At 41.7% G+C, this 9867-nt stretch overlaps 1 protein-coding gene across 1 annotated transcript in view; it reads right to left on the minus strand.

Moving 5' to 3' along the window:
- ZRANB3 (zinc finger RANBP2-type containing 3) overlaps positions 1 to 9867 on the minus strand; it is a 282932-nt gene that overhangs the window by 18156 nt on the left and 254909 nt on the right. Inside the window, exons 14-16 of the mRNA XM_040228505.1 lie at positions 7697 to 7891; positions 3675 to 3757; positions 20 to 121 (exon numbers count right to left, since the gene is read on the minus strand). Coding sequence (XP_040084439.1) covers positions 20 to 121; positions 3675 to 3757; positions 7697 to 7891 — 380 coding nt within the window. The remainder of the gene's footprint in view (positions 1 to 19; positions 122 to 3674; positions 3758 to 7696; positions 7892 to 9867) is intronic.

A 9867-nucleotide genomic window follows, 5' to 3' on the forward strand; every position in this document is an offset into this window, starting at 1 on the left:
TGTGCAGGATCGTTCTTACCAGGGAGCGATTTTGTTTCAGCTGAAAGCTTGCTGGTAAATCTTCCCACAGGTCTAATTTTATATCCAAAGGAATGAAATTACAGTTCATCTGGTTTCCATCCTGATTATAGATGAGGAAGTCAGTATTAATCCATTTTGTCTGTAGGCACTAATAATTATTTTAAAAGTAAACAATGCTATTATTGCATTTCATGCCCAGTCTTCTAAACTGATAAACTGAGGCAGCTGATTCCAGACAAGATTCCACCCATACTGCCCCCACTGAGAGGATATGGACCCCAGGAGGGGGCCAGGCCCTCTGACAGCCACCACTACATTTGGTCTAAGGGTAAGCCATACCATGTAGAGAGGTGTTATCAGTCAAACATGAAGTATTTTCTTTATAAAGTGAAAGAAGAATCTCTGTATATAGAAATCTACTGTATAAAGAAAAGTTGAACCTATATTCTGTCTAATTCTCTCAGCCAGAAAGAAATGTTAGTTACCACAGTCACTTTGGGGAAAGAAAAATACATAAAAAGTACTTACATAGTGATTAAAAGTTGCGATGTGTAATTGTTATTCTGGCTGGGGTTCTGGCTGAAGTGAACAGTTTAGAGGTATACTATTAGCATGACATAAGATGCTAAACATCTGTTACTGCTCTTCCTTTTAAAGAGTGTTCTTTTAGGCACTGAATGGGAGTTTTTATATGAATTTCTGTTTCTAGATTTTATTTCAGGTCTCATAAGGTGAACAGAAAAGCTTTCTTCTGAACTCTGCTGTAGCTGTGAAAATCCCTGTTGACATTTGACCTGCTTAGTGTCTCCGGTTTAGAAAATTGATTGAATAATGTTTCATGGCAAGGGGACACGTAAGTATTTAGAAGAGTGGTAAAAATGCACTCGAGACTGTTGAGAGAGGTCAGGAAGGTGGCTGTGGTATTTGCCTGGTGGCAGGCAGACTGCTTTTCATACTGCTTAGGGGGTTCTCGTACGGATGTGAGTTGGACCATAAAGAAGGCTGAGTGCTGAAGAATTGATGCTTTCAAACTATGGGGTTGGGGAAAACTCTTGAGAATCCCTGGGACAGCAAGGAGATCAAACCAGTCAATCATGAAGGAAATCAACCCTGAATACTCATTAGAAGGACTGGTGCTGAAGCTGAAGCTCCAATACTTTGGCCACCTGATACAAAGAGCCAACTCATTGGAAGACTCTGAAGTTGGGAAAGATTGAGGGTAGGAGGAGAAGGGGGCACCAAAGGATTAGATGGTTGGATGGCATCACTGATGCAGTGGACCTGAGTTTGAGCAGAGTTCTGGGAGATGGTGAAGGACATGGAAGCCTGGAAGCCTGGCGTGCTGCAGTCCATGGGGTCACAGAGTAGGACACGACTTAGCAACTGAACTACGACGAAAGCACCCTCTACCCTCTACCATTTGCAGTTTCTCTCCAGTCTCCACCAGAGGAGGAAATACCCTGGCATGATGATCCAGGATACAGAGCCTTTACTGTATACAGTAAGAAGTTTAAGGGCTTCTGAATGTGTGTGTGTTTGCTCTGCCTGGGGTCTGCCTTCTGGATTCTTGACCTTCTAGCCCCTGGGAGAGCCATTCTCTGTTATTCTTAGGTGATGGTCTCACAAAGGGCAGGAGGTGGCTCACTTAGACTTGTCTCTTGAGGATCGGGGGGCTTCTTGGTGCTCCCCAAGTCTAGAAGTTCCACATGGCAGACCAAGGCTGAAGCCTTTAAGGGAAATGTGTCCTGCCTATTTTCATTCTTGAGTCGCTCTTGGCAGTGGTCCCACAGTGGAGGCTGCTTGGAGCTTCTGGTATTCATGATCCTAGCCATCTCCTAATCTTCTAGCAGTATCTTCTAATATTCAGTTAGAACTAAAGATTATTACATGGTACAGCATCTATCTGTATTTAATAATTTGGTTTAGCAGAAAACCCATAATTGAGTTTGGGCAGGCCTAACCTAACTTATCTTTAAAATGACATTATTTCAATAGAATGGCCCATGTGTTTAAAAACTCACAAATCCTATTTTATGATACATGTAAAGATTAGAAGTTTGAAACTGTAGATCAAGCAAAAGTGTTCATAAATCTCAGGAAATTTTTTTTTCTCAAATACTCATACTAGTGAACCTTGGCCAAAGATTCTCACATGGTCTCCAAGACCCTTCAGAAGATCCAGAGAGACGTAAGTTTTATAATACTAGTGCAACACCATTTGCCTTTTCCACTGTTATTGTCTTAGGAACGTCCAGGGAAGTTTTCCACGCAGAGGCAGATCTGAGAATCCCACCGTCTTCTATTATGACTTCAGTAGAAACCACTAAAGATGTAAAACTATGCCACTCTTTTCACTAAACATTATTTTTGTTTTGGAAATTATAATTATTTTTCACAGAGATATGCTTCTTATATAAGTATGCAATGGATTTATTATTGCTAGCTTGTTAATTATTATTTATTCCTTTATTTTTGGTTGTGCTGGGTCTTCACTGCTGCGCCGGGCTTTTCTCTAATTGTGTTGAGTGGAAGCTGCTCTTACGGGGCACAGGCTTCTCACTGTGGCAGCTTCTCCTGTGGCAGAGCACAGCCTCCAGGCGCATGGTGTTCAGTAGCTTCAGCGCACGGGCTTGGCAGCTGATGCTTGCAGCCTCTAGAGAGCTTGCAGGCTCATTAGTTGTGCAGCAGCACAGGCTTAGCTGCTCCACGGCATGCGGAATCTTCCTGACCCACGGATTGAACCCATGTCCCCTGCACTGGCAGGCAGATTCTCATCCACTGCACCACCAGGTAAGCCCTATTACTGTTAGTTTCACATGGATAAATATTTTAAAGTGTTTCTGTTTTAATTTCAAATACAGTAAATACCAAGAGATATAATCCACATGGGGTTTCCCTGGTGACTCAGTGGTAAAGAACCTACCAATTCAGGAGACATGGGTTCCATCCCTAGGTCAGGAAGATCCCCTGGAGAAGGAAATGGTAACCCACTCCAGTATTCTTGCCTGTAAAATCCCATGGACCAGAAGCCTGGTGGGCCATGGTCCATGGGGTTGCAAAAGAGTTGGACACAACTTAGTGACTAAACAACAACATAACCTATATTAACAAAAGGTCTTTGGGTCCCCAACAAATTTTAGGAGTGCTAAGAGGTCCTGCGACTGAAAAGTTTGAGCGCTGCTAACCCAGGCCGTGAGCAGTCATATTATTGAAGCTTCCTAGAGTTTACTCAGCATGTGTGGGCAGGCTTAGGCTTGTGTGAGGATGCTACTGCTGCTGTTGCTGCAGGATCAGTGCAGGAGGCAACTCGGAGTGAGAGTTCACCAGGGCCAGGCACTGTGCTAAGGGCCTCCCAGGAATTAGCTTATTTTGTCCTGGCAACAACTACTCCATATTTTACAGCTGAGGAATCAGGCACAAGATTCCACAGTCAGTAACAGATCTGAACTTAAGCACCCTGGCCCTGGAGTCTGCACTCTTTAACTACCATGCTGTTTGCCACTCTTTGTCTTTAGATTTAACAGAGGAATCTGAGAATTAGCTTTAAGTAGGAAAATAACTCACTACCCATCTCACTGCTAATAAAATTATCTCCATTGGAACATGAAAAAAGGAAGCTTTGTGTATGTTTCCAGAATCCACATGATGCCTACCTTAGTATAGATGTGAATCCGGTCAGTATTCTTACTTGCACAAAACATCAGGGTATCATACACTGGCCAGTTCTTCAACTGTTCTAATGAAGAAGATAAAAAAGAACCTGTAGGCATATCTACCTTCTACCCAGAACAGCTTACTTTAATCCTGTGTGGGTTAGGATGATGAAAGAGTTGTATCAAATATATCAGCACATTTGACAAAGAACATGTACCTGGACGTGAAATAAACATGGCAGGTGATCTAAGAGCACACTGGCTTATATGGCAACAGTTGCTTTGGAACTTTTGCTAATGACCCAACAAGAAAAAAAAAAAGAAAGAAATTCAGCATTTGCTTAAAAAAAAGATAACCACTAGGCATAAGGGAGATTTTCCTACCCTGAAAGAGTCCTTATCAGTCTTGAAGGAGTCTAGAATCTATTCCTATTGCCACAGAGGGTTTAAATTGAGACCGAATGAACACCATTTTGATTATCCATAGCAAGACTGCTATGTCGAGGGCCACTTAAATGACTGATGCCTTATGGCCCGGTGCCTCACATTCACAAAAGATGAGTGAACAAGACGTCTTTCTCATCATCTCTGTTTATTTTTTTCTCAGTCCTACTGACCAATATATTCTGCAGAAAGGATAGGGTTATCCAAGCAGATCTAAATAATAATTAGTTAGCACTTATCAAGCACTTACAATGTGCCTGGTACTGGTCTAAGTACTTATATGAACACCTCTCAGAAACAAGTTGTGCGTCTTACAGAGGAGGGGAAGCAAGGCTTGTTAACCTGCCCAAGGCCACTGGTAGCAGAGCCCAGTAATCTGGCTCCACAGCCTATGCTCTTAACTTCTGCCATGGTTCCCAGTGACCCTTTAAAGTATTTTTCCACATCTACAAGTCTATGATTTATCTGCAGTATCATCTATTTGAATATTTCTAATCGAGACATCAGTCACTTCACAAACTTAGATTGTGGATTATCCCCATATTTCATAAATTCAAAAATGTATGCTTTCCCCACACTTTAATATCTCTGAAATTGGCATGTCTTCCAGTCAACAGCCGTGGCATTTTACAACCATGGTTGGCTAAGTGACAGCCGTAAGGTAGTTCTCACTGCCTGAACATGAGCTTAGTCATAACTACAACACTGTTGTCACTTCGACACTACACTTGAGATATATGCATTGTCATTTCTGAGTGTTGATTTTGATTACCTTCAAAATGTCTTCAAAATGTTTTACTATGGTTTGGGATTGAAATGAAAAGTTATCATGTACACCAAAAACTTGCATACAGGATGAGAAAGTGTAAATTTGTTATTAAAGAAGCAAACATGCATCACTGGAGGAATAACCAGTTACTATGTCATAGCAAAACTGGCAGTTTCTTTATTTTGGCTGTGGGTCTTCATTGCTGAGCAAACTTCTCTCTAGTTAACGACAACTGGGGGCTGCTCTCCAGCTGCAGTGCACAGGCTTCTTACTGGGCTGGCTTTTCTTGTGTGGAGCACAGGCTCTAGTCTATGGGCTCAATGGTTGTGGCCCACGGGCTTCGTTGCCCCAGGGCACGTGGAATATTCCCAGACTGGAGATTTCATTTGTGTCCCCTGCTTGGCAGGTGGATTGATACCCACTACACTGCCAGGGAAGTCCCATCTTTTTCTTTCTTAATGTACATAAAATAAGTGCCTATCATAATCATCGTCTCCAGATTTGAATAACTATTGTTAATACTTAAAGATCAGAAATCACTCTTTGATAAAAAGCCTTATGAGAACAACTCCAAATCAGCTGATGTTTTTTGGTAGCTACTAGTTACATTAGGGAATGTATTTTTCTTTTCATTTTTTTCATGAAATATAATTTAATGGTTCCAAACACCAGATAGCATCTTTTGAAGATACGGCCTTCCTTCCAGACCCTTAGAATTCCAGTTAGAATGAAGCTACAATTCCAGAGTGGCATACACCACTCTGGTTCTAAAAGAGCATACGTGAGTAGAAGCATTTTACTATAATGTCCCTTCTCCTTCTTCTGTTTTTCAAGGAAATCTGTGTTAGTGGGCAGATGTGAAGAATATAACTTCTGCAGCCCAATGATCTGAGACGTAAAGAAAGAAAAAAAGAAGAGGGAATAGGTGTAGCGGAAAATACTAGCATTGTCTATGGATAAGGCCAATGCAAATTTCACCAGCAGAATATAATTTCTAAAAGTCTGGTGATTTTTGAAAAGAATGTGTAAGTAAAGCGAACATACATCTTCATCAAGGGACCAATTTGTAACTAACAAGCAAGTATTTCCCTGCTATAGATGGAGAGTATCATGGCCCAGCTGATGACAATTGCCAGTTGCCGATTCTGGGTCTGATGTTTTGTTCACTGACCTGGACACTGTCTGAGAGCAATGGTTTCATCCTCACTGGGGGCACTGTCACAGTACACACAAGGGAACTAGAAACAAAACACCTGAGTCCAGATTGTCTGCTTAAAGGCCGTTAAAATTAACAGACCTGAACAGAATCTATTGTGAGATAGTTTTGGGAAGACCTTGAGGAATTAAGAGGAAAGGAAAGCTGAGTACAGAAGAAAGGAAGACGCCTAGAGTTTAGAAATACTTAATAAACATTTCATTTTAGAGCTATGAACCCAATGCCGAATTATATCTACGTTTAACTTCCTGGTGGTTCAGAAAGTAAAGAATCTGCCTGCCAATGGGAAGAGCCCTGGGGGAAGGGAATGGCACCCCACTCCAGTACTCTCGCCTGGAGAATTCCATGGACAGAGGAGCCTGGTGGGCTACAGTCCATGGGGTTGCAAAGAGTTGGATACGATTGAGTGACTAACACTTTTATTTTTTTAGAGTGAATCCAACTCTAAACTATAAACTAGAGTGAACCCAACTCTAAACTATATCTATGTTTTATGGCAACTAACCTAAAAGGAAAACTTTGACAATCCATCCCGAACACTTTGTGGTTGTTATAATGAGACATCAACCTGTTGGCTACTATGGTCACAAACTGAGTAACAAAGAAAATATCCCCAGGGTACACACAGTCTTTTGCCAGCTGGCCCATAAAGATTGTGACGGATAACATGCAGGCTGGTATTTGCCAACCACTGCAGCCATAAAGAATGAATGGAATCAATGAAAGAAGTAAATAAACCTGAGACACTACATGGTTGGTTGGTCATGATTCACATAGTCTTGAAATTATGTTCCTTGAAAACATTTTACTGAAAAAAACAACAACCCTCAAAACTCTAAATATAAAATATGCCGATCAATTGTAACCACTTAAAAGAAATTCACGTGTATGGGTTTCATGGTGGTACAGTGGATAAGAATCCGCCTGCCAGTGCAGGGGACACAGGTTTGATCCCTGGTCTGGGAAGATTCCAGATGCCGCAGAGCAGTTAAGCCCGTGCACCACAACTACTGAGCCTGTACTCTTGAGCCTTCACACTGCAACTACTGTGCCCATGTGCCTACAGCCTGTTCTCCACAGCAAGAGAAGCCACCACAACGAGAAGCCTGCACACCACAATGGAGAGAAGCCCCAACTTGTTGCAACTAGAGAAAGCACACATACACCAACAAAGACCCAGTGCAACCAAAAATAATAAAAATTAAAAGAAATTCACTTGTAAAGGATTAATGATCTCCTAAGTGGCTGTCAATCATCTGTCAATCTTATAGTAATCCATGGTGTCCAAAAGAACCCCCAAATATCAAAACCATGCTCTCACTGCAAGAATGGGCCAAGCTTGGTGGGCAACAGGCTGGAGATAGCACATGTAGCCCATATGAGTTTAGCTCTCTCTCTAACATCTGAATGCCAACAGCTCTGCTTTTCTGGCCATCTGGTGTTTATGTATGTAGTTACAAATGGTTGGTATTTTTAATACAAAAGGGAATACAAGGAACCTGGAACAAGGTAGTAATCGTAAACCTATTAACAGTGTTCCACGTCCAAGCATATGGTTATTACTTGGATCCTGGAAATGGAAAGAAGACTTACCATCACCTGGCTGGGGGGTGAGTCTGTCTTCACTCTCAGTTGTTGAAATTTCTTCCTTGCTCTCAGCTAACGGTTCAGGTGCTGAATGTGGCAGGACTTGTTTCTCTCCATCAGAACTAGTCTGAATTTTTTTGGAGGTGTCCTGAGAATCATCTTTCTCGTTTTTGTTTTTATTCTGGGTGTGGCTGAGGCTATCTATTTGTGGAACAAATTTGTACAATAAACAAAATAATTTATGAAAAACAAATAATTTACACTTATATTTAGCTAAAGTCAATGTGTATCCTAAAGCCAGTACAGAAAGTAGAGTTTAACAATGTCACAGCTAAGTTGTACAAAAAGAAACAAAGTCAGCAACATCTGTTCATTCTTTCTAATCATTTATTGGGGATCACCAACTACCACTCTAGGTGCTGGAAAGGCAGAGGGAACAAGTCAGAAAGGTCCCTGCTTCCTAGAGATTCCATTCCAAAGGGCAGAGATAAATAGGCAAACAAATAGGATCTTTTCTGCTAAAGAGAATTAAGTGAGTAAGAGGATGGGGTGGGAGGCTCCCTGGAGCTGAGAGCTGCTCAGGGATCTGGGAAGCCTGGCCCAGGGGCCTGTATTCTTGGCTTAGAGCCTTAGTGTCACTGGAAGCCATTAAAGGGTTGTAAGCACAGGAATGTAATGATCTAAGTTTTTAAAGGCTCCCTCCATCTTCTGTGGAGAGAACGACCAGCCTCAGGGAGGCTTCAGAGAGAGATGCTGGTGGCTTCCAGTGTGATAGTAGCAGTGAAGATGTAGGGACTGGAATCAAGGCACTTTGTAAAGGTTACACTAACAGAACTTCATGAAGACGGGAGTGAAGTGAAGTGAAGTCGCTCAGTCGTGTCCGACTCTTTGCGACCCCATGGACTGTAGCCTTCCAGGCTCCTCTGTCCATGGGATTTTCCAGGCAATATACTGGAGTGGATTGCCATTTCCTTCTCCAGGGGATCTTCCCAACCCAGGGATTGAACCTGGGTCTCTCGCATTGTAGACAGACGCTTTACCATCTGAGCTACCAGGGAAGGAAGACGGGAGGACAGGGAAAAATCAAAGACGCTGCCTCAGGTTTTTAGCACAATGTAGGGAAGACAGGGGAAGAGAAGCTTTGCTGTTAGATGTAGTGACTGTAAATCAAGAATTTCATTTTGGACATGTTAAACTTGAGGTACCCTTTAGACATCCAGGTGGAGATGTTATGTAGGTCACTGCATATATCCAATCTGGAATTCAAATGAGAGATACAAATCTGGGAGTATGAAGTATCAGATGCAGAGGATAAGCAATAGATGTTAAGAACAAAGCACAAGAGAAATGTTACATACTGACAACTCTAGTGATCAATGCTTTTGAATTGTGGTGCTGGAGAAGACTCTTGAGAGTCCCTTGGCCAGCAAGGAGATGAAACTAGTAAATCCTAAAGGAAATCAACCCTGAATATTCACTGGAAGGACTGATGCTGAGGCTGAAGCTCCAATACTTTGGCCACCTGATGAGAAGAGCTGACTCACTGGAAAAGATCCTCATGCTGGGGAAGATCAAAGGCAAAAGGAGAAGGGGATGACAGAGGGTGAGATGGTTAGATGCCATCACTGACTCAATGGACATGAATCTGATCAAACTCTGGGAGACTGTGAAGGACAGGGAAGCCTGGCATGCTGCAGTCCATGGGGTCAACAAAGAATCAGGCACGACTTGGTGACTGAACAACAGCAAGTATTCAATGTACATTACAGCAAATTAATGTACTAGCTAACATACTAGAGACCACTAGTTAGCAACTTCATAAGACTTTCCAGTCCTGTATCCTAATATCGCTCATTTAATGTTTTGAATTCACTGTTTCCTCAAGTGTTACATAGCAGGTATTGATTTTAAAATTTAAATGAATTGGAATTCTGCTTTTTAATTTTTGGGATGCATCCAAATCAAGGTTGGAAATGATTATGTCAAACTGTAGTAGTATTAATCTAATAATTATAACTATCATATATCAACACTATCACTGTTACTTGGAATATGTATTGTTCTTAAATCAGATTGTTTCATATTCACAAAAGGTGTTTTGTTTTTAGACTGCTTGACAGTTTGCTTATTAAATCATGGTTCTAGAAATCTTCATTGTTGCTCTTAGTATCATAAAG

Source organism: Oryx dammah, unplaced genomic scaffold (genome assembly GCF_014754425.2).
Source record: "Oryx dammah isolate SB20612 unplaced genomic scaffold, SCBI_Odam_1.1 HiC_scaffold_27, whole genome shotgun sequence".
Classification (NCBI taxonomy): domain Eukaryota; kingdom Metazoa; phylum Chordata; class Mammalia; order Artiodactyla; family Bovidae; genus Oryx; species Oryx dammah.